The sequence below is a fragment of the Anoplopoma fimbria genome, chromosome 4 (genome assembly GCF_027596085.1).
Source record: "Anoplopoma fimbria isolate UVic2021 breed Golden Eagle Sablefish chromosome 4, Afim_UVic_2022, whole genome shotgun sequence".
NCBI lineage: Eukaryota > Metazoa > Chordata > Actinopteri > Perciformes > Anoplopomatidae > Anoplopoma > Anoplopoma fimbria.
Window position 1 is genome coordinate 15,923,537 of NC_072452.1, and position 27,854 is coordinate 15,951,390.

At 41.1% G+C, this 27,854-nt stretch overlaps 4 protein-coding genes across 5 annotated transcripts; 3 read left to right on the plus strand and 1 right to left on the minus strand.

Annotated features, from left to right (window-relative positions):
* Nucleotides 1-1,025: 1,025 nt before the first annotated feature.
* On the plus strand, nucleotides 1,026-4,473 carry fosl1a (FOS like 1, AP-1 transcription factor subunit a). Its single transcript, XM_054597889.1, has 5 exons — nucleotides 1,026-1,132; nucleotides 1,247-1,362; nucleotides 1,721-1,981; nucleotides 3,004-3,111; nucleotides 3,229-4,473. Exons 2-5 carry the CDS (start codon nucleotides 1,252-1,254, stop codon nucleotides 3,778-3,780), a joined length of 1,032 nt encoding a protein of 343 aa, XP_054453864.1. The 5' UTR covers nucleotides 1,026-1,132; nucleotides 1,247-1,251; the 3' UTR covers nucleotides 3,781-4,473.
* Nucleotides 4,474-5,000: 527 nt separating this feature from the next.
* ccdc85b (coiled-coil domain containing 85B) lies at nucleotides 5,001-8,066 on the minus strand. Its single transcript, XM_054597843.1, has 2 exons — nucleotides 8,037-8,066; nucleotides 5,001-7,930 (listed from the first exon to the last, which is right to left on the minus strand). The coding sequence occupies exon 2, from the start codon at nucleotides 7,302-7,304 to the stop codon at nucleotides 6,702-6,704; it is 603 nt and encodes a 200-aa protein (XP_054453818.1). The 5' UTR covers nucleotides 7,305-7,930; nucleotides 8,037-8,066; the 3' UTR covers nucleotides 5,001-6,701.
* A 2,904-nt stretch (nucleotides 8,067-10,970) lies between these two features.
* On the plus strand, nucleotides 10,971-15,667 carry fibpa (fibroblast growth factor (acidic) intracellular binding protein a). 2 transcript variants are annotated; one of them, XM_054597733.1, is made up of 11 exons: nucleotides 10,971-11,328; nucleotides 11,453-11,537; nucleotides 12,190-12,388; nucleotides 12,656-12,782; nucleotides 13,105-13,205; nucleotides 13,429-13,562; nucleotides 14,077-14,200; nucleotides 14,328-14,391; nucleotides 14,499-14,585; nucleotides 14,734-14,831; nucleotides 15,353-15,667. In XM_054597733.1, exons 2-11 carry the CDS (start codon nucleotides 11,453-11,455, stop codon nucleotides 15,420-15,422), a joined length of 1,089 nt encoding a protein of 362 aa, XP_054453708.1. In that variant the 5' UTR covers nucleotides 10,971-11,328; the 3' UTR covers nucleotides 15,423-15,667. The 2 variants fall into 2 exon arrangements, with proteins under 2 accessions (XP_054453708.1, XP_054453709.1); XM_054597734.1 differs by having other exon boundaries at nucleotides 14,092-14,200.
* A 1,415-nt stretch (nucleotides 15,668-17,082) lies between these two features.
* On the plus strand, nucleotides 17,083-27,764 carry efemp2a (EGF containing fibulin extracellular matrix protein 2a). Its single transcript, XM_054597645.1, has 11 exons — nucleotides 17,083-17,187; nucleotides 21,113-21,334; nucleotides 21,955-22,003; nucleotides 22,134-22,319; nucleotides 22,858-22,980; nucleotides 23,144-23,260; nucleotides 24,379-24,498; nucleotides 24,605-24,724; nucleotides 24,898-25,024; nucleotides 25,618-25,813; nucleotides 26,912-27,764. The coding sequence occupies exons 2-11, from the start codon at nucleotides 21,233-21,235 to the stop codon at nucleotides 27,083-27,085; spliced, it is 1,314 nt and encodes a 437-aa protein (XP_054453620.1). The 5' UTR covers nucleotides 17,083-17,187; nucleotides 21,113-21,232; the 3' UTR covers nucleotides 27,086-27,764.
* The last annotated feature ends 90 nt before the right edge of the window (nucleotides 27,765-27,854 follow it).

Genomic DNA, 27,854 nt, shown 5'->3' on the forward strand with positions numbered 1-27,854 from the left:
TAACTGCCAAAAACCTTAACACAATCAGGTACAGCGTGCACGCAGCTTCACCCACATTTTATAATCAGTTTCATAACCGATCGTGTAACACTATGCAACCTTCAAAGTATCAGATTATGATTTTCGTGCTGTTTATTTTATTAGAAGATAATTAACTATTATCAGACCTGACAGCTATATGGTCAAAAAAATGGTGGAATTTTATCTTAGGAGTATTTCTACTTTTGTGAATACATTTTATGGGCCATCATTTCACATTAACATAAAGTATTAGTAAGGTTCACTGTTATTTTTCTAATTTATTACAAAATACAAAGATTTTCCTTATTCCTAGATATGTATATGATCTGAACTTGATCTGAAAATGAAAACCCAAACATTAAGTTAAGTTAAGAAATTGATAAAACATAATAATTTACATTAGGTTTGTCATAAAATATTAATACAATTCATTAAACCCTTGTATGATGTTTTAGAGTTTTATTCAAATTCAGTCATTTAACTTTGACATAAGGTTATACTAAGTAGTGATACACTTTTAAACCTTGTCTAGTGTGATCCCATTCCTCTTAGCTTGTTTAAATGGTAATGATCAACTACAGTCCTTATCTCTAAAAAGTATAGGAAATATTTAAATAACATTAAATAGGCTACAATTTAAATAACCGTTCTGTTTTCGATTTTTAATTGACATGTTTCACCTTAGCGTAAATAAGATATTACATAAGTGGCAGTACTTCCACTGGAGTAGGAAATGTAGTAGTATTTCAACCAATTCATCAGAAGAGCTTTCAGTCTGAGGAATCCCGTGCACTCCGCTCAGGAGGAAACTCTCACCATATATGGTCAATTACGTCACGGCACGTGGTTTGATTCGTGAGAGGTTCCAGACAACACTATTTCCCGTAACTGCGGAGGGGCGTGGCGAACCTATAGTACCGCTTTAAGAGTTTACAACCTCACAATCATTCCCAGACTTTGTCTTCTAGATGTATGACTAAGGACAAGAGGGTGGGCTGAAAGTTGTTTTTGTCGGTTTTAAGGCTATTTGAAAAAAAGCAACGCGATATTTCCTTCCTTGTCCCCCCTCTGAGACGTACTCGTTTGGACTCTACCGATTTACCGCAATAAGGTGGGCTTACCCGAGGTTTTGAATTGACACACGAGAGTCAACCCGAAAGTTACTTTCTGGGACCTGAAGGCTTTATAACACTAGCTGGATCTAATTTTCTTTTCATTTAAACAGAAAGGATGTATCGAAACTTTGGGAGTCAAGGGAGAGGCAACCCGACTTACACAGGCAGCGTCCCTGGGTCAAACTCCATGGGAACCGCCAGCACTACAACTACACAGCAGGAGCAGGTAGGTGCCCTTTTATTAAACTAGGCTAACTTACCTCAGAGAGTAAAGGGTCAAACAGAATGTAAACTAATATGTAATTGTAAAAAAAAAAAGAAAAAGGTTTTAAAAGTTGAGAATTTCAAGCTACATAAAGCAATACTGTTAATGACACATCATATGTAATTTGAGTGTAGTTATACAAGTGATCATTCTGTATATGTATTCTACATGATAAGCTTCACCATCAGTTATGTTTTATATTATTTATTTTTCATTTAGACTTCAGAAACCATGTGTTTTGTTTTTTATCACATGTTGGACTCTGTTACAGTACAACCGCTAACTTTATCTAATACATGTTATCAATCTATTCTTCCAGAAGTTTACAATGGCTGGCAGCAGTCATTTCGTACCAAGCCTCAATGCCATCACAACCAACCAGGACCTCCAGTGGTTGGTCCAGCCCTCCCTTATGCATCCACCGGGCCCTTCAAGAACTCCAGTCCCTCCCTACCCAACCCTCTCAGGGGCACGGCCTATGGGTCCACCATCTTCCCATTCCCATTCCCATCTTCTCAGACCAGGGGTCATAAGAGCAGCCGCACACACTCCTTCAACAAGGCGCAGGAACGATGAACATGTAAGAAATTGAATGACAAATTCTGAAACATTACAAACATATATACAGAATAATAGGAGCTGTCTTGGGAGTCATATTTCCCCTTAAGTACATGCAGATAGTGAGGTGTGGACAGTAGCTCAATCATTTCGTAACTAGTGTGTAATATCCTGTAATACTCTCTGCGTCATTTCCTTTAGTATTACACATCAGGTGAATCAATTTAGAAATAGGGGAAAAAAAATATATGATAATGTAGAGATTTTATTTAATACATTATCTAAAAAGGTTTTTAAAAAGGGGAATTTTCTCTCCAACACAAACTGTTTATGTTCTTTGATGGTGTTTGCTTTGAGTCCTTGTTGACTCAGTGAAATGATCACCTGTGACACACTGTTTGTAAAGATCTGCTTTTTTGTTAGCAGAGTAATGTTACTTGTCTTAACACAATATCATTGATGTTAAAGTGACCCGGTTCAACGCGCATTTGACCTTAAGAACCATCAGTGTTTTCCTCACCACCGCAATTTCTTGGTTTCATCAGTCACACATTGGCACACATCCCCGTCACAGTTTTGTTCTTTGAGTTTTAATTCGTTGTACAGGAAGTGGACTGTCATGTGACTCACAGGGGCAAGTCAAGTTCTGTGACTCACACCTGAGTCACCGCTGGGGTCTGAGTGTGACTCATCACCCTGAAAGGGCGGGAAATATTTGATCAGCAGCAATTATTCAGCAGGGCGCTGGATGAAGTCAGAGTTAGGGTGTTACAAAGGCACAGAAGCTCAGACATTTCAAGATCGTTCAGCCGCCATGACTGTGATGACTCAGTGCACACACATGGTGGTAGTATTTCACATGTGTCATGTAGTCTATGATGGCATCCCAAATTATCTCTCTGTATGTTTGATATTTAGAGTTTTTTACCCAAAGGTTTCACCAGCCCAACTTTGGACAGTCAATGGGGTTTAGAGTTTGACTCACTGCGTCAGGTTAATTTGTTTAATGTATTTTAATCTTTAATCTTCCCTTTCTCATCAAAGTTATCCCAGGAAGAGTTGCAGAGACGTAGAATACGAAGGGAGAGGAATAAGCTGGCAGCTGCAAAATGTCGAAATCGCCGTCGGGAGCTGACTGACACACTTCAAAATGTGAGTGTACATTGTACAAATGTCAAAACATTAATTATTTAAATGCAACGCATTGGTCTCAATGAGACATGAGGGAATTAACGCATATGTCTGTCTCTCTCTGTTCCCCTGGTGTAGGAGACTGAGGAGCTGGAGGATGAAAAGTCCAAGTTACAGAAGGAAATAGCTGAATTACAAAAGGAGAGAGACAAGCTTGAGCTGGTCCTGGAGGCTCACCGTCCCATTTGTAAAATTGAGGACTCAGATTCGGATTCTGACCCAAATCCATCAACTTCTACTTTGGGAGGCATCAAAGTAGAGCCACAGGAGTTCAGCAGACCCAGGCCCTCGACCAAACTGCCACCCAAGACTGAGAAGCCTAAACCCAGGATAACCATCCCCACCAAGCATGTGACATCGGCTGCCCCTGCCAGTGAATCGGAATCTCTCCACACCCCGGTTCTCACATCTACTCCCTCTCTCCTGCCCTTCACAGCTGGTATGGTATTCACCTATCCCTCTGCCTCTTTAGACACCATGGCCTCCATCACGTCCCACGCTACATCACACCAGGGAAACGTCCACCAGTCTCAAGCCCCACAGCCTTGTGGGATAGCCCATCGCCGCAGCAGCAGCAGTGGAGACCAATCGGATCACTCGCTTCATTCCCCGACCATCCTCACTCTGTGATTGACTGACGTGTCGCTCTGGCAAAACACTAATGTTAATTTTATCATGCGTGACAAAAAAAGGAGCTCTGGGAAACATGAGGGAAATGAAAATGATGATTGTGATAACCGTTTCAAAAAGAGCTATGTAATTTTCTTCTTTAGAAAGACGATTCTTTATTTAGATAATATGCAAGTTGGTGGCACTATCAGGATAAGAATGTTACACTCTTTTTAGTATTGATATAAATATAAAGTCTTTATATTTCTCATTTTAAAAGCTATAAGGTAGAATGAGTTTGTTTGAGCATGCAGAGATATGAATTATACATATGTGATAACTCCATCTAATAATATATCAATATAGTATAATAATGCATTTGATAACTTTTTACATTGTGATATTATGTAACATTTTATGAACTTCCTCACCAAGGGAAATAGAGTTTACTTATAAGTAAATGGTCATTATTTTTGTATGAATCTTTTATAAATCCTAATATTGTCTATGCAAATAATTGACCACTAAGGCTGGGCCATAGGAGTTAAAACAGATTATATTAACACATATTTATTCTTGAGAGTGTAATATATTTTTTGGTAATATTTTTATTGACTCTGACAAAAGAACTGTTTTGCTGGGCAGTGCCTTACTTTAATCTCTTGTTAAAGCTGTACTACTCCACAGACAATAAAGAGCAAAAGTTGATACCTGTGTGAAAAGTGTGATGGTGTAATATTATTATTATAAAAATCAAACAACCGAAGGAGAGGATTAGACTGAACTGCATCTCAAAATCAACACGTTCATCAGATTCAATTGGGAATTAATCATTTTGTAAATTGAACACTGAATACTGTAGGACTGACAGGAGTATTTGAGTATTTCATGAGTCAGCTGATAAAAGATGTTCTGCAGCTATTTTGTGATTAATCAAGCAAAAATGAGAACAGAATATTCTCGGGTTGCAGCTTATCCAATGTGAGGATGTGCTGCAGTGTTTTATATCAGTGTAAACTTAATATCTGTGTGTTGGTCAGAAAAAAAAAGACATAACCATTGACCCAATTATGATGGTCATATTTCTTACTACTTTCTCACAATTTAGACGAAACGACTAAGTGAGGAAATAATATAAGAAGAAAATAATCACAACCCTTTTACTGACACTTGTTAGAAGTTATTATACTGTCTAACTTTAATGACAGCTCTATGCCCCCTGAACCACGAACACTGTGTTATCTGTTTCACCATTTCCAAAAAATGAAGCGAATCTCCTGCTAATACATGGCTCAGAGGGCATTGGGTTGCTCTGCTTAAATGGGGTTGGAGAGAGAAATAGAGATGGGACAAGAGTCAGATTGAGAGCCATAGAGCATGATGGAGAAAAAAATCTGTGTGTTTGCCGCTGTCACAGGACATCTGTGCATCGCTAAGTGGTTAAAAGCATTACTGCCCTCTTCAGCTATTCAGACTGGGATCCAAAAATAAAAGTGATGAACATCCATAAAGTCAGTCTGTGTAACATGACGGGAGCATCAATCAAGTGCAGTTGGTTCAGACACGAAGGTCAAAACAACAAGTGCAGAAATCAATCCTTCATTCTGTGTCATGTTAATGTAAATGCTTGTTTCTGCAAAGTCAAACACACAAAGAAAGGTCAGAACAGCACAAAGTGTCATACCCACTGTATTTAAAGCTCTTCAATGCACTACGAGCATAGCCCACCAATAAACAGCTAACGACAAAATAAATCTTTTCTAATCCATGTGCATTATCTATGATTTAAACTGAAATCGGTTAGTAGCCTAATGCTAGTTAATACAGATAAATCAAGATAAAGAAGGGTCAAAGTTAATGTTACAGGGTAAATACAAAGCATGAGTTACAGAAGACAAAGCTGACCGTCGTCAACTTAAACAAACTCTGTGATATGCTAATTGAACATCAACAACAATGTAAGAAAAATTGAATACAAGTGAATTTAAAACAGCTTGGTTTGAATAGAATATAAATCATTAAAACTTTTAGACCTTCCAGTTTGATACAAAGAGTTTCCAGTTGGATTTTTAAAAAAAGTGACAGAACTTGTTCAGTTCAGCTCTGAGTGAGGTCCAAGGACATCTACCATGTCTGATACCAAACCCGAACATGTGTGCCGGCTCTATAATCCGGCTCTAGCACATGTACATTATGCACGACAGCCCCACCCACAGTAAACCTGAAGGGCCCTCACATCAGACTCGTTAACAGGCCTGTACAAATTGTGACAATCATCATGCACATATGGCACTCCAATCCTGTCCTGAGGAAGAGGGTGCATAAAATAGTACACATTATTGGGCATCTAGCAAAAGCAAATATCAAATAGTTTCATTTTTTTTTCTTTTTATCACAACTCATCTTTTTCAGTGCTATTGGAATTCAGTGGACTAAATATGGCTCAAAACTGGATTGAAATGAATCTTTAAATCTGTGATTTAAAGACCCATGATAACGCTGTCCAGTGCAATAGAAAAAAGGCTTCTACCAGTGTAGGCTAGTCCAGTGCATGAGATAAATTTATATATGTGACCAATTCTTTTGGTCCCATTACTTTTTTTGAACAACAGACCACTGGAAAAGAAGATTTTCCCCCAAAACAGAGGAGTCATTAGAAAACAAATACTGTAAAATTTAGATACATTATCATCTGGCAAACATCTATTAAATGTCCTTGTAAAGTCCTGAAAATGTCTATAGTGGTAGATTCTTTGTCAAGTCAAAAACCTAGTGGCACACAAACCTTTGCAGCATTCAGAAGGCCCTGATGCTTTTGCACCAAATTGATTTGTATTGTCTGACAAAGCTTCTGTGTCTCCATTCAGTCACTCACATCACCCCTAGTCTACAGATTCCTTATTTGAGTCGGAGTAGCCCTCACTGCTGACATAAACCCGCCATCAGTCATCAGGTGAGCACACCAGGTGGAGCTGGTCCGGGCTTCCCACGCTGCCTGTGCTCGAGCTCCCGTCCCCCAGGTCCCGGGCCACCATGCAGGGCAGGTTGAGCTCGGTGGACCCTCCGGGGCTGGAGTCACTCCTGCTCACACACTCCTCCTCCAGGACCAGACACAGCTCCTTCAGGTCCAAATTCTCCTTCACCAGCCCGTCCTGCATGCGCTCCAGGTCGGCGAGCTTTTTCAAGTAGCCGCCCAGGTCCTCCCTCATCACTTTGGCGGCGTGATGCCCGAACAGCTGCCATTCCCTGGACAGCTTCTTCACTTTGAGCCGGTCGTCGTCCAGGAAGCAGCACAGGTCCCGCAGCTCCACGTTCTCCTCCTGCAGGCGCTGATTGATGACTTTCAGTTCCCTGATTTCAAGGAGGTGTCCCTGCAGCTGTTTATTTACCTCTTTTATCAGCCGTCCTCGCTGGATCAGAGCTGATATTTTCTCCGACTCCTCTTTGCGCAGCCGGCTCACCAGCTCCTCTTTGGAGCACGCCAGCAAATCCTCGTCGGACATCTTTGACAGTTCTCGATTTATTATCTCACCTTCGCTACCCATTTTCTATTAAAAAAACCTAAAGGGTACCTGAGAATGTATTAAAAGCGCTGAGATGTATCTGGGTGCTTCGATGCTCAACACGGAGCCATCACATCCTCTTCCTCTGCATACAGTGTTTTCCAGATGTCAGCCCTATGCGATCACTACAGCACCGGAGGCCAAATCATGGCACAGAAATGTGATTTCGTTAGATTGCTTTTCTACAAGGCGCTACTGTGACTTCAAGCCCTAATTTGTGCAGAACCCAGTTCTCCGTGGATTATGTCTTAATGAGGTCGTGTATGAAAATGCACCGCGAACCCCCATTAATGTCAATCTGTCATCTTCTCAGCAGCAGACTGTGGTTTCTCCAAAAGGCCTCCAGGAATACAACTGTCCTTATTTTACCTCCTCTCACGGTATTTGAAGGCAACAGCCGCTCCGTGGGCTCTTCCCTGGCCTATATGTAGAAAAGGCCCGGTCGATCCGGGGAGGATTAATCCAGCAGCCTCGATGCACACCCTGCAGATGTTGTGTTTTTTACGTGGCTGGCATCGTCTCACCAGGCTCCTCTCTCCTCGGCTGAATGGACTCCGTCCCCCGGTGCTGGAGGATGAGTCCGTGCGGTGCTGCAGCAAACGACTCAGCTGTAGATTTAAAAACAAAAGAAAACAAATCAAAATCCGATCTCGCACGTTATCCGCTCAAAATAAGTGCATCATCGCTGTTCATCCTCTGGGGCTGGACTGTTACCACAACAATGTCCGCCTCCGCCACTTTCACGGCTCTGACTCCACCGAGCACCGAGCTGCGCGTCAAGCTGCAGCCTTACCGGAAAACAGCGTGTGTAGGCTTCACATTTAAAGCATTGACTTGTTACATTTTAATGAAATATTGTGAGAACGCATTGGGTTTAACTACAATGTAGATTGCGTACGTGTCATAAAGTCTTTCATTTTACAAGGTGGTGTCTTTGTCGCATTTCAATGCAATCATGTTCCTCAAAAACAATCATTTTATTTTGAATGCTTTTTCCGGAACTCTCGCATTTTACGATGACTTCTGTTTTGACACGTCGGTTAGACAGTAATCGGACATGTATGTGGTTTCCTCTGAGGTTCACAGTGGCTCCTCGCATACCACAGGCCGATGCCAGGGTAGTAAATGCCAACATACAATGGAACAGCTCAGTGATCCAGATCATTTGACCTGATTCCTTTTCAGCTCTAAAAAAAAAAAAAAAAAAATCATCAATATCTGAGGGTGAAGATCTGCTCCATGTGCTCTCTCGGAGAGGAACTTGTGCGACCCCACTTCGATTTCACATTTACCTTTGTCATGCCATAAATCCAAAACAAAATGGATATTCACAATTATTAAAGGGAATGAGTGATAAGGCCTGTGCCTCTTGGGTTATCTGATCATCTTGATCTCATCATCCTCAAAAAGAGAGACATGATATACCCAAACCTTTGCAAAACATAAGAGGTATACATCAATAGGCCCTTCTTGTCTTTAAAGTTCACTACAGAGAAAGATGTACAGTACAATACAGTTGTATCATGAGGGACTCCTGGTTGTACTCGTTTCTTTTCAAAGAACATTGGTGGAAAGTGTGACTGCAGGCTTTTTTTCCATGGGTTTATGCTGAGGCATTCAGCCACATCCTTCCGCCCTCTGTCCCACCTCCATTGTTTCGCTGAGGCCATAACAATGTAGGGTGTTAACCGAGCAAGAGGGAGCAGGGGATGGAATCAGGGTGTCATGTGGGGTTAGAAGTGAGAGTGTTGATGTGCAGCGAGAGATCCGACAAAAAGACATGTTGACTGAGTCGTTTTCCCTTATGTTGTGATTTTTTTTGAAGGACACATGCAGAAACACCAAAAGGGAGGGCGAGGAGAGGGATTTGCAGGGATTTATTTAGATTAATCGCCGGAGGAAAAGAGAGCAGATTGTGAACACGCAGCAAGCAAGGCACATAGGCCTTGTGCTCACACAGATCACATTTTAAAATAACCTGAGAGCACAAATGGAAAGGCAGAAATAGACTACTGCCTGGCTGAAAGATGTGCTGTATAGTTCTTTACATAATCGTCCATTGTGGTTTGATTTCTTCTGGCCATTGATGACTTTCTTACTTAAAATGAACGGTTGCCAATGGGATTAAACACGGGCCAACTTTGCGGCTCATAAGCAGTAAGCAGGTCATTATGGTTTCTGGGTAGGCCCCATATCGACATGCTTCTATGAAGGGCAAGACACCCTCAGCTTTGGGTCTGGGTTTAGAAGTGGGAAGATGCAATGATGGTTAACATGATCTATAGGCTACTAATGGTGATATGACAAACTGTCCCACACATATCACGCATTGCAATCAATCTAATTTCACAGAAAACCTTCAAATCGCTGTCTATTTCTGATTTTATCTCTGATTTATGTTTAATTATTAAATTTGTCTACACCACAATTTTGTCAACAGCCGTTTATTCACTGGTCAGAAAAAAAACCCCAAAATAAATAAAATAAATAGCCTATTATTCTTATTATGCAACATTTAGGAGCGTTATTAGTATCGGGATTGTGCCACATTTTAACCACGAAGGATGAGCGACGTCTGCTTTTACACGTGGAATCTTCACGCCGGTCGTTGGAACGTTCAGTGATACAATGTTGCGAACAGGAGGCGACAAAAGGCGGAAAAGAACGAAGATAATAAGAATATTGTATCCATAGAAACAGATAATTAGGAAGCTCTGACAGGGGAAAAACCATAGACTGACAATAAACGGATGCTAGAGCAAAAATGACTCTACCATTATGATAGTTTCAGAATAAAAGCATATATCTACAAATAGGTTGATGACAAAAAAACTCACAATTTAAAACATAATCCTAAAAAAAATCATGCAGCAGCCTATGTGGTAACACTGCTTTATAATTTGTGCTCGGATGATTTTGGTTAATTTATTTGCGTCATTCTATTATTGGCAGGATGCTGTAAACGTAAAATATACTCTACTGTATGCGAGAACATTACAGATTTCTCTTTTTGTTTCAAGGATACTTTCTTTGGTGTGGTTGAGCCTAAAAAAGACAAGGGGGGAAGTATTTCATAATAAATCTTTTATTTTTGCTTGCTAAGTACCACATCCACAAATGCAAGTTTGGGGGCTCTAAACCTTTCTTTCCAGTGTTTAAGAATGGAGTCAATGAATATTTGGACTCTATAAAATATTCAAAGAACTTTAAAGCTATGAGGACTGTGCAAATCTATTCAACACTTGTGACCTCGCTGGGCTGACTGATATTGAAAGTCTTCTAACTGAGGTGGTGATAGATTTGGACTGTTTATTGTGTGATCTTGCTGGACATTTTTTAGATTCCCTGGCGTAATATGAATTACATTTTTGTTTGCTGTTTGTATGTGTCTGTGTTTATATGTATGAACAAATGTCTCAAAAAATTGAAAAAATATATCTATAAAAAGAAAAAAAAATATATATATATAAAAAAAAAAAAAACACTTCCCTCTGATCTGCACTTAAACAGTATATTGTAAATAAACACAGAAAACCTCCAATAACAAACGGCCAGACAATTTGTTTTGAGGGGATGGCTAATGTAGAAGACATTTACAGCAATAGAACAGCGCATGCGCAGGACCTCCTGTGACGTAACGAACCCGGAAGTCCCTTTAGTAGCATGCCTGCTGTTGTTGACATCGAGCATCCATAGCTCTACAACACGTTGCCATTTGGTAGATGTTCGTGTCTTAAACCACGTGCGCTGACGTTAACTAGCTGATTAGTTCCTCTCGTTGATTGTTATCCCAATTTAGCGTGTTGTTGTCTTGTTGTCAGTTTAGTCTCCGCTGAAGCTGCTAACATAGCTAGCATATGTAGCTAGCATTTCATTTAGTGAGTTAGCTAAGCGGCCAAGGCACGAGGATTTATGTTCAGCCAATAGACTCGAACAGTTCACTTTGCGTTTCAGCTTTTATGCAGTCTGGTGGTTGAAACTGGTCGGGAGACACACTCATAACAAGGTATATTGTGTGTTATAAAATGTCTTTGAGCTAATCTGACAGCTGCTGGATGATGTCTGACGTTACTTAAGATAAACAAATCATCTCCTGACCCACCTGCTTTTATTTCTCTGCCTTCACGCAGATGACGATGGAGCTGGATGTGTTCGTGGGTAACACCACAATCATGGATGAGGAGGTTTATCAGCTCTGGTTGGACGGATACACAGGTATGAGGTAGATTGTATGGGTCTCCAGGTGGACGTACTGATGCGTAGTGGTGTTTATACAGAGTCCTGGTTTGTTGGAGTTGTCTTATAAAGATGTACATAACGTGGGTTTAATTGCATTATCATTGAACATATCATTCAAATGTAGTGGTTTCGTACATGGTGGTTAGGACCAACAGGGGGTCACAAGATAAATCTGAGCGGTCCTAAATTGAATAAAAACACTTAAGAATAAGATTGCTGCCCCACAAATAATGCTAATTTGTATACAGTATGTTTTTTTTATTGTAAAATTCAGAATAGTAACTTTTCAAGCCTCTGAAAATTATCCTAATGAAACAATTACTCTTTATAAGTAAAGTAATATATGCTACCCTAATCAAGGGGTTGTGAATATACATGTTGTTCCTTTAAAGGGTTAACGATTATAAACCTCTAATGGGCCCATAATGAAACCTACAATGAGCTGCACAAGTATTGTGACATTTATATATCCACATCCACACCCTGCATATAAGAGGTAGCCTCTGTAAAGTATAATGACAGTGTTGCTGTATATTAACACCACACCACACACACTTTGTTATTACAGGTTATTACACATAAATACAGCGAGGGTTGGATCACCAAGCTTGTCTGATTTATCCAACAGTGAACGACGCAGTGAAGGCACGAATGGCTGGAGGAGTGATGGAGGAGTGTGAGGCGAGTGCAGATGTTCTACTGAGTGACACCATGGACCAGTACAGGACTTTCCAGATGTGTGAGCGTCTGCTGCACAGTCCATCCAAACTAGGCAACCAGCTACTGTTCCAGATCCCACCTCATCGACAAGCCATGCTCATAGAGAGGTGCAGTAATGATGCTCTAATGTTTTCAACCTTGAATTATCTGATGTGTTTGCATTGTTTGAGGGTATATGACACATCCTATTGTCAAGATTTATGTATTTTCCTCCTTTTTAAATGTGCCCCTTCCTTGAACTTGGTTATTTCTCCTTTCAAGGCAGATGTTCCCACAACATGTGTTATTAAACGCCACTACTTTATTCTTGTTTCCTGACATGGTAAATGACAAAATATTCTTAGAAGTTACCTCTTTTGTATTTCCATGTTTAGATATTACACCTTCGATGATGCATTTGTCCGTGAGGTCCTGGGAAAAAAACTCTCCAAAGGAACCAAGAAAGACTTGGACGATATCGGAGCCAAGACAAGTGTGACACTGAAGAGCTGCAGACGACAGGTAAGAGCAACACCACAATGACTGTTTGTCTCCGTTATCAGTTTTTAGATTGTTACTGCTCACTATTTATTAAAGGAGTCTTCAGCAGTTTTAAGAGTTATTGCTCATTTTTGTTGTGAAACCAGCTTGAATTGTTCCGGGTCCTAATCTGATTTTCAGTTATTCGTTTTTTTAATTTGTTTTGAGTTTTGGTGACAAGCTGAATTCTCGAAACTCAATTTTTTTATTTCTTTATTCTCTAATGTATATATTTTATGCAGATTTATACAAGTCATGTTGTTGTTAATTTAGTAAATTTAATGCATCATATGTTTAATTTCAGTTTGACAACTTCAAACGTGTTTTTAAAGTTGTGGAAGAGCTGAAGGGACCCCTGGTGGAGAACATACGTCATCACTTTCTTCTTTCTGACAAGCTTGCAAGGTAATCCGTGTGAGGAGCAAAGTACAAACCTCCCTTTCTGCCTCTGTGTTGTTGTAGTTGTTATTAGGAATTTTGCTACATGGGTTTATATTTATAGCTAACTCTTAAAAAAATTACACCTGATAAGGCTTGCATTCAGGGTTATTCAAACAAGTGAAAACGTATAAGTTCTATATATCTACATATTTTCTAGCTTCTATAATGCCTTTTTTGCTTATTTCAGGGATTATGCTGCCATTGTTTTCTTTGCAAACAATCGCTTTGAGACGGGGAAAAGAAAGCTGCAATATCTCACATTTCAGGACTTTGCTTTCTGTGCTGGGCAGCTTATCAGCAACTGGACCGTTGGGGCTGTTGGTGAGCCATTTGTCTGGTTTCCTTTAGCCGTTTGCTGCCATTTTTTATCTGAGATATAAAGCACACGTATAACATTTGAATCACTTGTATAATTTATGTATTAATCATCTGTAACCATCTAAATGTGTCTTAGTTTGAGGCCTACAGATTGATAAAACATTAGAGGTAATTCTAAGAACAACAAAAGTAGAAAAAAAACATTTGAAACTGAGACAAAATATAAAGAGGGCTATAAAAGAAATGTCTCAGACAAGAAGAAGAGGTATGCTGTCGATGTTGGCTATTAAGAATAAGGAAAATTTAGAGCAGTTCCCCCTGTCAGTTAGGCCAGTTGACCACCAGAGGTCCTTCAGGTTTTGCAGATCCTCATTACAATGAAGATGAATTTAAAATGTGCTAAGTGAACAATGTTAATTGGTTAAGCCAGAGTCTGATAATAATTGTCAAAAAAGAGAACAAGCAGCGTTGATAGTTAAAAGAAGAAAAAACAACAACCATTGAACGGATTTGACAGTTTCTGACTTTGTAGATAACATGGTGGAAGACATGGACGTGGATCTCGATAAAGAGTTTTTACAAGAGCTGAAAGAACTGAAAGTTTTAATCACTGACAAAGATCTGCTGGATCAACACAAAAGGTAACATAAACATAAAAAAACCCACACTTTTTTGCAATTCCTGAATTTTTAAACTGGCTTTGAACTACAATTTTATACACACTTGTTTTGGCAAATTCTCTTTTTCCTTCCTGTCCTGTCTGTTCAGTCTGGTCTGTACAGCTCTCAGAGGAAAGACTAAAGCGTTTAATGAGATGGAGACTAATTTTAAGGTGAGAGAAATTACAACCTCAGAATATCGGAAATCCAACGAGCCAGTAACTTCTACAGTGAAAGGAAATAATAGTTTTTGAATGTAAAGTTTTCCTTCTTTTTGTAGAATCTATCCAGAGGCCTTGTCAACATTGCTGCAAAGTTAACCAACACAAAGGATGTCAGAGATTTCTTCATTGATCTTGTAGAGAAGGTATTTACTTCTATAAAATGTAGCTTCTTTCTTTATGTGTTTAAAGCATAGACAGATTGTTCAACTCCTTATTCTGAGTCCAGTCTTGGAAGTCTGCCTTTTAGACGCTGTGATGTAACGTCTCCTCCCCTCCTTTTTTCTCCCCCAGTTTATTGAGCCTTGTCGTTCAGACCGGTGGACAGCTGCGGACATTAGACTCTACCTGACTCACTACAACAACTCTGCACACATACTTGACACATTCAAGTGAGTTAATGTGCTTTTATTCTGTGAAGCTTATCAAGTAGAGCGAGACTCCAACCCTGCCAGGGCTATTAACTCCCAAGGGGGTGAAAAATACAGTCAGGATTTTGTGGAGCTCTTTGAGAAAACTAACTTAGAACCAAATGTTATATATACTTTGGCAATCATTAAAGCTGCTCAAGCATAAAGTTGTGTTTTAAATCCTCTCTTATATTGGCGTCTCTGCTCTACCAGTGGGTGTCACCCTATCTCGCCCCTGATTTCTCAAACTGTAGTTACCTTGTTTCTCATGCAAACACTCTGGAATGTAGTTAAGGGTTTACACAGCCCTGCACCACTACATGTTTGACAAAGAGATATTCATAAAAAGAAACAGACAACCCACCCCCCACATATTAGACTGAGTGGACAAAGATTGCCTCATTTACTCTCTTCACACAGATTTCACAATTACAGTTTGTCACGAGTCTTACATTACCTCTTTGCTCCATTTACTTACAGTTTACTCTCTTTCTGCCCCTCAGACATCAGGTCGTGTGGGACCGATACATGGGCGTCGTCAAAAGCTGTATCTTCAAAATGTATCACGACTGAAGCAGTTTCTTCGCAGTTCGCCCCTCATTTCTCCCCGCTCTTCCCTCGTTTGTTTTCTGGCTGTTTCTCTTACCGAAGTCGTCATCATTACCCCTTCGGTCTGTTGTTTATCTGTTTCGTTTGGTCAGCGTGATGAATTCTGCTTTTTAAGCCCCATTAATGCTTTTAGCCTCCCTTTTTTGCACCAATAGAGCCCCTGCAGTGTCTGTAAATTTGGTTTGTAAATAAAAATGAACGTATTTACCTCAAAATGTCACTCTGTATTATGTTATTGTTTTATATATGGTGTTATATTGAGGCATTGTTTAACCCAGTGTGTTGGATGGAGATCAGAGACAAAGAGACATAAATCACAATGCAAAGGTGAAGAGGGCAGATTGGTAAAGCCCTGCTTCATCAATCTAAAAAGTATTATTGTTTTGGATTTTAAATATGGCCAGCAGATTGCATGTGTCATTGATTGAGACCTCTCCCAGTGTCTGTGTGTGGTCATGGGAATAAGGGACCATCCAGGGGGGCACAGTTGGTCCACCTAGGGGGTTGTCTGTGTGACTTTTAACAACACCCCCCGTAATGACAGCTGCCATCTCTGCCACCACCCACAAATACAGGACAGATAAACAAACTGAGGCTAACCAAAGTTTATTTTGAACCGAAGATTTACTTTGGAGGAAAAACATAAACAGGAGGAAAATAAAATGATTGCTCCCACAATGTAAAAAATAGCATGATTTTGAACTCTAACAATAAAAAGATAGTGTGTCTATTTAGGAATATTCAGTATGAACTTTAATGCATGCAGTCGTTTTGTAATGGGCTTGACTTTAAGTTGATTCAGACTCAAAACTGGGTTAAGCAACATCTTAACCAGTTAGCAAAGCACACTGATAATTTTGCAAGACAAAATACGACTGGAATGATTCCAAGTGCAGTAATGGATTAGTCATGTAAGAGCAGAGCAGCAAAGTTGGTCAAGAATAATGATAGTATTTTATTTTCTCTATTTCATCCCCCAAGTTTATTCTGAGAAATAAGCCGACAATTTTTTCCGAATAAGTCTCCACTCTCTTTCTCTTCCACTCTCTAATTTTTTGTCCACATTCCATTAACTTCTCTCTTTCCCCGGCTATAAATATCCTGCCTGTCAGATTGGACGAGAGCGAGGGCTTTAGTCGCTTTATGGAAAGAAAAAAAAAGAGTAGAAGATGGGGGAGGTAAGTATAGATAGATGGGGGGTAAATGGGGAAAAAGGGAGGGAGGAAAGGGTGGGAGGGCTTGGGGCTTTTGCGGGGGTTTAGTTTAAATGAAACCAGGTGTGTTGTGGGACCAGTAAGAGGGGGCACTGGGTAAGAAGATGGGGGGCAAGTGTGTGAATCTGTGAGTTGTTGTTCGTCCTGCGATTTGGACAGATTTGGAATTTTGGTATTCGGGCCGCAGACCAGGAATTTGCATCCTGGGGGGTCAGGGAGAGGGGGTTTGGAGAGTGGAGGATGGCAGTGCAGGGGGCCGGAGGGGGAGGAGGTGAGGGGGTAAGAATGGGCTGTCCCTCTCTCCTCCCTCTCTCTCCTCTCCGTCTCTCTCTCTCCCTCCCTCTCCATGTGTTCAGCTGCTCCAGCTGTCGGTCTCCCCACTCACTCGCTTAGGGTCAGACAGGCAGGAGTTTAAGGGACCACTTCTGTGCGCCAACTCAGCCGGGACGACCGCAGCCAGCAGCAGGACACACCGGTCACGAGGAGAAGATCCATCCGAAAAAAAAGATTCAATTGTGAGTTTCTGTGTATTTCTTTTATGTATGATACTTGTACAATAATAGATTTGTACGAAAAAGAGATCATTTGGATAACTTAACCTGTTTTGTGAGAGTTTTAAGGTTCCTACTTTTCTGGTACAGGCCATACACGTCACAGTTGCACCACTGCTCTGCTCTAGGCTACGAAAGTCAAGATAATGTAGCTCCCAGTCTGAGAGGTTTGCTTCTTGGCACTGTGTTTCAGAGACTGTAATAGGGGGATAGACAGGAAGAGGTAATGAGTCACAGGGCATGTATTATCGCACAGTATGTTTCAAAAGTTTTTCCACCTCATCCCTCTTGTACAACATTTGAAGTCAGTGTCACAATCTCTGCTTAGTCACTCCGGTGAAAATTTCCAGGACAAAGCAGCAGCGTCTTTTGAACAAAAAGAAGAAACAGGTGGCAGCTACACACATACACACACAAAGCTCTGTAAAACATCACAGACAGCGTAGGATGCTGCCTCACTACTATTTGACAGTGCATTTATCACTGTTTATGCCGTATGCTCCTAATAGCTAACATGTGTCGGCCCCAACGTCACTGTAATGACTCAGTGGGATTATAAAGGCAACAGGAAGCAGGCACAGTTCCCCAGAGAGCAGCCCATCATCTCGTGCCACATTGTATGCTTACACCGATACATCACAGCTCTTTAACCCCCTTTACAACAGGGAAACAGAGCAGTATCACCACTGGGAGAACAGAACCGCACCAGAGGGATTTATTACAGTTACAGTGTGTGAATTTCTCCTGCAGGCCACTATACATCACTGACTGTGGAGTTTTCCAGGACAGGAGCTAGTCTATGTGTATGTGTGCATGTGTGTGTATGTGTGTGTAGGTGTTTGTGTGTGAGTGATAGTTGCCCCCTGGTTGTGGATTTGCAGGTTCACTGCCACAGTGGTAACCGAGCACAGTTTTAGCCCGCTGGGCCACCTCGTTCTCTGGCTGCTCCACGCACAACCGAGCAGAACAACACAAAGTTAGCTATGTATACACTACAACACATGACCATCCTGCAGTTTACACTCCCCGTATGTATATGTGTGTGTGTGTGTGTGTGTGTGTGTGTGTGTGTGTGTGTGTGTGTGTGTGTGTGTGTGTGTGTGTGTGTGTGTGTGTGTGTGTGGTCCAACTGTGTGTTTTTCTTGGTCCCCATATGGTCCCTTTTATAAGCCCCCTGACATCTTGCATGTTAAATTGTGCTGACTGTGTAAATTTAGAAATGGGTCAGCCTGCTGTTACTGAGGCCAGGGTTAGCCCCAAATAGTAATTATATTAGAAGTACACAACCGGTGTCAGAGCAATAATATTATGAGGATTCTACGAGGGCTACAACTAACTTTTATTTTTTAAATTAACCATTAATCTGCTGATTATTATATTAAATGGACGTTCAAGTAAATGTCAAAATGAAAACAATTGCCAATCACTAGTTCCATGAGTCCGAGGCGATGTCTTGTTTTATCTGACCAGCAGTCAGAACCAACAGAAACTATTAATATATTTTTCGTAGTGATGTGGTTTCACAGTCAACCTGTTTCTCTCTACGTCAAAAACCTGGACGATGAATTGCGTCTCTTGGATCACATTCTCTGACATCCACCTACACAATGAGGAGAGATGAGAGGTTAGGGGAGCAGTGGCCGGAGGTTTGGCACCAGCTATCCTCTTATGTGAGCCATGGGGGGTTTCCCAGAACCTGATACTCTGGGAACCACTGCCGTGGCGGGGCATCCCAGCTGGGAACCGGCGCCCACATCCTTGCCACGGGCATTCCAGAGGTCCACCGCCACTTGGTCTCCAGCGGCATCATGGATACACCCATGCATCCCTGCTGCCCACTCTCAGTAGCCAGTGAGTGTCCCCGGACTGATGGTCAGTTTTGTTTTTGGGTGGTTTTTTGGTCACATTCTTGCTGGTTGTAGGTGCCCAACGGGCCAACTCGTAGAGGTCACGTACTGGGGCTGTCTGATTGCATGGCGGTATGTGTTAACGTCTGTGCTTACAGGGTGAGGGCATGTTTTGACCACGAAAAGTTCATGAATGGCCTGTGATGTCATCCATGAAGTATTTGAGTGTGTCCACGTCACCCTGCGGCCTTCTGTTTGTCTCAACATGAAATACAACAATAAGCCACGGTGCAGATGTGGCCTCCTGAGTTTACATCAGAGCGTGTGCCTGTGCACGTAGACAGGCAGTGATTATAACTTTCACGTCATGTATTTTAACTGGAGCTCACTGACTCTGCAAACAGCGCTCTCTCAGAATTATTTTTCATTCCTTTTTTAAAAACCTTTTTGGTCCGCAGGAGCGGGAATAGGTGATGTGTTTATGTTTAGAGTCAGCTTAAACACTTATAGTTTTTCTCCAGGAACATTAACTGAAGGGTGGTTGTGTCTTTGCTGGGAGAAAAGCCCAGTCCATCAGAATACTTAGAAATCTACCTCAAAATACTCTACACTGTACATAACACTGTAGTAAAGTACTTAGATCCATTACTTTTGAGAAAGAAACAATATTGCAGTGTAAAAATATTTAAATGCAAGTAAGCCCTGCATTTAAAATTCACAAGTACATAAGTATTAGGCTTCCAGCAAATAACTTATCCAAAGTGAAAGTGCTCATTATGCCTAATAGACCCTTTCAGTAAGGGTACCCTGAAAGATTATGCACACAAGATGATATTTTGTAATAATAAAGACACTTCTGAACTTCAGGGGCCCTTCTGTTAGTTTTTTTTGCAGAACAAGTTACAACTTTATCATATTTGGTGATGTAAATCCCAGTGGAATTTAACATAATTTCAACCAGAGCAGGTCTAATCAGCCACATGAATGAAATCCCCTGTGTTGGTGCTTTTAATCTATAACAACACATTGTTTGTTTGTATGTAAATCAACATAACTACTAACATGAGTTCTCAGATACATTTTATGGAGTAAAAACTACAACATTTCCCTTGAAACAGAACTCCCTGTACATCTTCCAGCAGCCTGCAGTTAAATTAGGTGCCTCTTAGCTCAAGGAGAGCAAACGTCAAAAGTAAAGAATTTACTGGAGTACGCTGATTTGCAGCCTTTAATTGTGCAAACATAGTGGAAGCCCATTTCCGCCACTGTGATGAAAAATAAAAGTCATTATAGTGTGAAAATTTAAAAATGATGAGATAGTATCTCAAAATAATGATTTATTATTGTGATTAATTATTTTGAGATACTAAATCAAAAATATTGAGAAAGTTTCTCATTATTTTGAAATGCAAAATTATTATTTTGATATGCTGACTCATTATTTTGAAATATTGCTAGTTTTTCCTCATTGTGAGATAGGCCAACTAAGACGTTATTTTAATATGCTGACAACATTTTTTTAGATTGTGTTTCATTATAATGACTTACAGAATCATTTTTTTCATCACAATGGCGGAAATGTCTTGATCAGAATAAAAAACAAAACTAGCCTGTCAACTATCATAAGGCCCAGTATACAGTGAGCCAAACCTATGGAGGTAGTGCACGGCATGACTATCATTCCAGAGAGTTGTAGTCTGCCAGTCTGGAGACACAGAGAGTCTTCTGTGAGCAGCTAATATGAAAGTATTTCTGTGATGTTGACGTTGTTATTTTCAGCTGAAGGATGAAGGACGTCATGATGTTTATGTTTTTATTTGGCAGAGTTCAATTTATTTCGGCTGCGATCAACGGGGAACTGTTTGGTGGACAAACAGTGAACCAAGTCCAAGACGCTGTTACTGTTACTGTTTATGTTCTGACTGACCAGCCTACTTAAAAAACAAACTGTCTCCAATGCTTTTTGCTTCAAAATGATTGAAGCAAAAATGTCTAATGTTACTTTTTTTATGTCTTTCTCTCTGTCTCCCTCTGAAACACAGATATCACCTCTTGGCTGCCTCTCTCATCTTTAAAGCGGCGCCACCTGTGTGATAGCAGAGTGTTTGTGTGCATGTTTTACGTGTGTTGCCGTCCCATTTTCCCCACATTAGTGCATTAGTATGCAGGGTGCTTGTGTGTCAGTCTTGTGCGTGTGCATATGTGTGTCCGTGCTCCTCCGCAGTGCTATTTCACAGCCACCTACAGAAAGTGACACCTACACGGTAAGGATGGACAAATCTCACTACCTGCCTCTCTCCTCCTCTCTTACTCCTTTTCCTTTCTGTGCATCTTCCTTTCTTCCATATGATCACACATTTTTTTGTGTTGAAATGTGACTTCAAATCCTCTTTTTTCTCTCCTAGCTCCATTTCTTTTTTTCCTCATATTCATCTTGTTTAATATTCCACAGTAGTTTTTCCATTCCAGCATTTTATAGTAGTCCTGGCTGGGGGTAATTTTAGCTTTAATTCCATGTTTTTTCAGGCCACACTTTTTCTTTCCATGCAGCCCACAGCAGCATCTTTTTTTCCAGAATGATAATGAGCCTTTTTCCAAACAGGGGCTATAAATTCTTTGTTTTGAAATTGACATTCGGCTGAAGGAAAGTATTTTAAAATGTCACAAAGGCTTTAACAGGAGCCGCCTTTTTGTTTCTTTGGCCCAGCACTCCTATACGAATACACAGGAAACAGGTTTCTCTATCCTCTGCTTCTTTTTTAAAGTCCCACTACTGGGGATTTATTATGTTTTATGAATATATTATGCAACTGCTTGGCTCAGAGAGCCTGTTTCTTTCCATCATTTTCTCACACCCTCCTTCTCTCTCTGGTGCTCTTTGCAGGAATGCACAGATGGGTATCATTGGGACCATCAGACTGAGCACTGCAAAGGTATGCATTTATTCCATCTCACCACCTAATTATTTTATACAGAAACAGCTTAATAATCCTGTTGCTCCTCATGCTCAGTCCTTTCCTTTAGACTAATTCCTAACAAGGTTGTCTCTGTGTCTCCCATTAGACATAAACGAGTGTGAGACCATTCCAGATGCATGCAAAGGGGAAATGAAGTGCTTCAACCACTACGGAGGTTACCTGTGCCTTCCCCGCTCTGCTTCTGTTATCCCAGCCCCGGAGCCCCCCATCACGCCCACCGAGACCAACCCCTGCCCTCTGGGCTACGAGGCGCAGGGAGACAGCTGTGTGGGTGGGTGTCTGGTTTGTTGGTTTGTATGTCTGGGGGTTTGTAGGTGGACAGGTGGCCACAGGATGAGTGATCATTAAGCATGTTTGTGTGATTGTGTGAGTTTATTGTCGGCAGCCACAGATTGCGAGGGACAGGTGGTCGTAGCAGGTGTTGGGACTGGTGGCTGCGTGTTGGTGCAAACTGTGTGGGTGTGAGTGAGTGTGAGTCTGGGGTGGGGTGGGGGGGCAGACAGACACCTTAGGAATTTGGAAGGTTTCACACGAGGACAGCTGCTGTGCTTTAAGAATCTGACGTGAAGCGAGAAACCTACTAGTGCTGGAGGACAACGAGGTGTTCATCTGGGACGGCAAACATGATTCAGCATGATGTGATGTTCTCAGCTGTCGGGTGCAAATGAGGGGAACAGAGTCGCCATCGTCTGCCCTCCAATAGTCACACTGTGCCTTTCAGTCATGATGAATGATGCTGTGTTTGCTCACAATAACCACTTTTCTTCCCCCCACGTGTGTCGTTTTTTTCATTCCACCCACAAACACAGATATCAATGAGTGTGAGCGAGACGAACATGACTGCCAGCCCAGCCAGCAGTGTATCAACACACTGGGTGCCTTCACCTGTCAGTGCCCGGATGGTTACCGCAAGGTTGGCACAGAGTGCATTGGTGAGATTATCTGAATTCATCCTTTAAGTAGTGTAGCTACGCAGGTTTAAATATGTCAATTCTGATTTTTTTCCCCCTTGCTAGATGGCCTGGGGGAAAGTTAGTTATAGCTGCAAGAGTGACCTTTGAATATCCTTTTTCTGACTCCATTTCCCTCTCTCAGATATTGATGAGTGCAGGTACAGGTACTGCCAACATCGCTGTGTTAATGTCCCCGGCTCCTTCTCCTGTCAGTGTGAACCTGGTTTCCAGCTGGCAGGAAACAACCGATCTTGCATCGGTGAGTGACGCCCTCTGCAACTGATTATAAGACTCAACAGTCTAAGCCAATGTCTCTGAAGTCAGGCAACAGGTCTGCACAGTGTGTGTAGTGCCTCCAATCAATTTTGATCTTACAGCGATCTTACTCAGGCTTTAACAAAAATGCAAAACATTAAAGCCTTTGAAAATGTCGTTTCAAATTTTAAAGGGCAACTCCATTGATTTTCAATTAAAGTCTCTTAACAAGTCTTGGGGAGTCCTGCATATGTGAACAAAATTGGTTTAAAGCCTTTCGTAGTTTCAGAGGGAGTTGTATGAAGTCTGATAAATAGCCTCAAGTGACTCAGCAAGTTGGAAAATGAAAAAGAAACTGGTGGAGTAGAATAATTATGAAGTGAGACATCTGTAGTACGCATCTAATCTATGCTTAAAGCTAATGGCTCACAGCTACATTAGCTGCCACTAGCATAATACAACCAAATTCCTGTCAGCAGTCAAGTTGCATTATGGGTATCAAAGGCGTTATGTTTTGGCAAGGGAGAAGACTGTGTAGCTATATATCTTTTGTTGTACTGATTTTGATCAAATTTTCTATTGTGAGTCTTACAATGTTACAGCAGTGCAGGGCTAAATCAATGTACGCTTTTAAGCATTTCTCTGTAACATTACATTTCCATGACAACATCGGTAACAGTTAAAGTTAAGATTAAAGAAAATGTATAAATGGTTTGACCCTCAAAAACTCTGTTAATCTTCATCAGCTGTTGTTGGCTGGCAACGTTAACAACACTCCCACACCTGTCATTACATATTGATATAATATTGACAAATTCTAATCGGTGCACAGATGCACAGTACGTTGCCTTTTCACAAGTCTCACTTTACACTAGTGAGAAAAACTGCACAGACAGAAATCTGATGTGTGACGAAAACCCCAAAAACCTTTGGTGTGTTAATTTCGGACCCCAACATTCAAAGTAACAGGCTGATTGGCCTTTTATATTTTTGGAGCAATCATTTAGATTTTTGACTTCAGTTCCAGTTTTTGATCCAAGAACAGTTTTTTTTGGATGTGTTTGCTATTTGACTCTGTCAGCATTTACGTGTATCTATAAAATCTACCTCCCCTCCCTTTAGATGTGAATGAATGTGAGATGGGTGCCCCCTGCTCTCAGAGGTGTTACAACACGTATGGCACCTTCCTGTGTCGCTGTGACCAGGGCTATGAACTGGGGCCTGATGGCTTCACTTGTAACGGTAAGAGACCCACTCCCTCTGTAAAGAAAGATTATTATGAGTACAAACTACAGAGTCACTTTGTTTTCTTTCCCCGTTATACAACCTGACTGTTTAAACTTGACAGACATCGATGAGTGCAGCTACTCCAGTTACCTGTGCCAGTACCAGTGTGTCAACGAACCAGGCAAGTTCTCCTGCGTGTGCCCAGAAGGATACCAGCTGCAAGGCACCAGACTATGCCAGGGTAAGCACAACCCGCCTCCCTTTCCTCCCTCTGGTCCTAACACCTTCCTCTCTGTGCTTTCAGAGTCACAAATGCTGCACTGAGTCAACGCTTATTCATTCTTTAACAGTAGCTCTATTCTTGTCCCGTTCTTGTTCAAATCAAACATCACCAGCTATTTTTTTCTCCTGCAGATATAAATGAATGTGAGACAGGTGAGCATCAGTGTAGCGACACACAGACCTGCGTGAACATCCACGGACGATACCAGTGTGTGGACACAAACCGGTGCCAGGAGCCTTACGTACAGGTGTCTGAGAAGTGAGTGACACCTCGTGAAAGCTTGTGCGCACGCTCTCGCACCTTTTCCCTATTACTAAAATATGTGCTGGCCATCAGCTCAGAATATAATCAAGCCCCTGTATTGAGTATGGCTCAGACTGCAAGATTACCCAATTACTTTTTCCACATATGAGTCCAACTTGCAACCTTTTCTTCTGAACATGGTCCAGTGCTATAAGAAAACTATTACACTGTTACAAGTGTTGGATTGGTAACAGGTGTGGGTCACTATTTACATAACCCAGATGATTTGGTAGTATAAAATGTGTTTAAGAGAAACATGAGGGGGAAAAAATGGCTACTGTTCAATATTTGTTTAGATTTTTGGAGAACTTTTCCTTTCAGTCATGTTACTCCCTCTGCTGGCTGATTTGTGAACTACGGTTCATGTTTTTCTACACCAAACAGTAATACAATTTGCTCTCATTGTACTCAAGTGGACTTACTTCTCTCTCTGTGTGTGTGTGTGTGTGTGTGTGTGTGTGTGTGTGTGTGTGTGTGTGTGTGTGTGTGTGTGTGTGTGTGTGTGTGTGTGTGTGTGTGTGTGTGTGTGTGTGTGTGTGTGTGTCCAGCCGCTGTGTTTGTCCTGTCAACAAGCCTGTGTGTCGAGATCTGCCTTTCTCCATCGTCCACCGTTACATGAGCATCACCTCGGAGCGCTCCGTCCCCTCAGACATCTTCCAGATTCAGGCCACCAGCGTCTCTCCGGGGGCTTACAACACCTTCCGCATCCGGTCCGGAGACGAAAACAGTGACTTCTACATCAGGGTGAGAACTGTTTACAGAGCAGAGAGAGGAGTAGGATTGCATCTGCTGGAAAAAACAAGTGACCAGTGTGAGGACATTAGAGTTTTAAGGGCACTGACAGGAAGAAAAAGCTCAAGTTGGGGTTTGATGGATACATTGGACTGACTTTTATGATGGAGGTTCCTTCCTGACTAATCCTACTCCACCCAACACATTGTATTCATATCAGTGCATCTTTACAAATCAATTCCTCATAAAATGACCAAATATACATAACATTAAACCAATGTTTGTAGGTCAGATGACTGATTAGCTTGAGAAAGTCATGAAATGCTGTCGTTTTTTTGACGTGTCAGACTTTATAGAATGCTTCAACAGTGAATTACAATGCAGACGTGTTAAAAATGTTCTTTTTACCATCATTCATAGCTCAGCCCCACTAGGTTTGAAATGTAGGACCAACCTCTCTGTTGCATCGTCTCACTGAATGAACAGTCTAGCAATGATTTTAATAAACATAACACACTTTCTTTTTTCCTATTTTGACACTCAGGCTATAGACATCTTAACTTCTTTTACTGATAAAAATAGGGTATTAAACTGCACTTTCCATTTACTTTCATGCCAGTTTTTAACTTCAACATCTTTGTCCCTTCAAATTAAATATAATATTTTCTTTTAGTCCTACTAAAACAAAAAAAAACTGAAAAAAAGTATTTTATCCTTAAACATTAGTACAAAGTCACTTGAACAAGTAATTAGTTAATGCTAAGGATTGCGTGTACAGAAGGTTTCACTCACTCTCCTGTTAATTTCATAGGACCTGTTAGGGTGAGACAACTTAAGCTTTGGTAATGCTTTCAGAAAAGTTTAAAATCGCTAAGAAGATGTAACTTGTGTATTACTGAGCAATATAGGTGCTGTTAGGCAGAGCCAGGCTACCTGTTTCCACTTTATTCCAGTCTTGCAAGCTAAACTAATCTACAGTAACTGCTGTCTGTAGCTTTATGTTTAACTCTGGGCAAGAGGGGGAACAAGCATATTTCCCAAAATGTCAAACTATTCCTTTAAATGAAAATAATGTAGAAATCCGCTTAATATATTTTTTGTCCTCTACAGCAAATCAATAATATCAGCGCCATGCTGGTTTTGGCTCGCGCCGTGTCGGGGCCCAGAGAGTACACGTTGGACCTGGAGATGGTGTCGGTCAACCCCCTACTCACCTACCAGGGCAACTACCAGAGCAGCTCCGCCCTCAGACTCTCCATCTACGTCGGGCCGTACACCTTTTAAAGAAGAAGAAGAAGAAGAAGGAGAGGGAGGGACACAGAGAAAGATGGAGAGAAAGAGCTGGGGAGAAACACAGATACAAAAAAGGAAATGAAGCTGTAAAACAAAAGTGGTCGATGCGGTTCAACCAGTCACTGTGATGTTACACTCTTTGCTTTTTGTACTTCCAAAGAAAGCGACACATTTCTGTCAGTCAGTTACATTCAGTACAGTAGACAAATACATTGTCGCAGTAATGTCTCACAGATAAAGAAGAAACAGCCTTAAAATATGATATCATGTGTACTGTCATGTTTCATTTAACACCTATCGGACAGCATCATTCTGTGGTCAATGTGTATAAAAAGGGATTTTATTATCTTCACATCTGTTCAGGGTGATAACAAATCTGTGTGTCACATTTTCTGTCTGTCCTTCAGGTTCAGTGAATCACAGCCAGCGTCACTAGATTAATCTGTTTTCATCAGTTTACATCCTTATCTCTGGTTCTGCTCTGTTTGTCACTTTTTATTCTGTTTCCTGTTGACAGACGTGATTCAGTAACCACTCAGATCAGACCTCAGCAGTCCACGCTCCTCCTCCACCCTCCACTGTTCATTCCTACGTTCAAGCTCTCCATCACTGCCTTTTGTAGGTTTATCACATTGCTGATTGTGTTTTTTGTCTAAGATTAAAACCCTAATAAAACAATATACCTTTTCCTCTGTCTCACCGTGAAAATTATTACGATGTCATTCTTAAAAGGACATTTTATTCTTATTCTCCAGGTGAG

Excerpts from the sequence above, each read along its gene's own strand:
- fibpa (XM_054597733.1), top strand. The coding sequence starts at position 11,453 with ATGACGATGGAGCTGGATGTGTTCGTGGGTAACACCACAATCATGGAT. Across the intron at positions 12,783-13,104 it reads TGAAGAGCTGCAGACGACAG|TTTGACAACTTCAAACGTGT; the intron begins GTAAGAGCAACA and ends GTTTAATTTCAG. Across the intron at positions 14,392-14,498 it reads AGATGGAGACTAATTTTAAG|AATCTATCCAGAGGCCTTGT; the intron begins GTGAGAGAAATT and ends TTCTTTTTGTAG.
- fosl1a (XM_054597889.1), top strand. The coding sequence starts at position 1,252 with ATGTATCGAAACTTTGGGAGTCAAGGGAGAGGCAACCCGACTTACACA. Across the intron at positions 1,363-1,720 it reads CAACTACACAGCAGGAGCAG|AAGTTTACAATGGCTGGCAG; the intron begins GTAGGTGCCCTT and ends CTATTCTTCCAG. Across the intron at positions 3,112-3,228 it reads TGACTGACACACTTCAAAAT|GAGACTGAGGAGCTGGAGGA; the intron begins GTGAGTGTACAT and ends CCCCTGGTGTAG.
- ccdc85b (XM_054597843.1), bottom strand. The coding sequence starts at position 7,304 with ATGGGTAGCGAAGGTGAGATAATAAATCGAGAACTGTCAAAGATGTCC.
- efemp2a (XM_054597645.1), top strand. The coding sequence starts at position 21,233 with ATGCAGGGTGCTTGTGTGTCAGTCTTGTGCGTGTGCATATGTGTGTCC. Across the intron at positions 22,981-23,143 it reads GGTTGGCACAGAGTGCATTG|ATATTGATGAGTGCAGGTAC; the intron begins GTGAGATTATCT and ends TCCCTCTCTCAG. Across the intron at positions 25,025-25,617 it reads TACGTACAGGTGTCTGAGAA|CCGCTGTGTTTGTCCTGTCA; the intron begins GTGAGTGACACC and ends GTGTGTGTCCAG.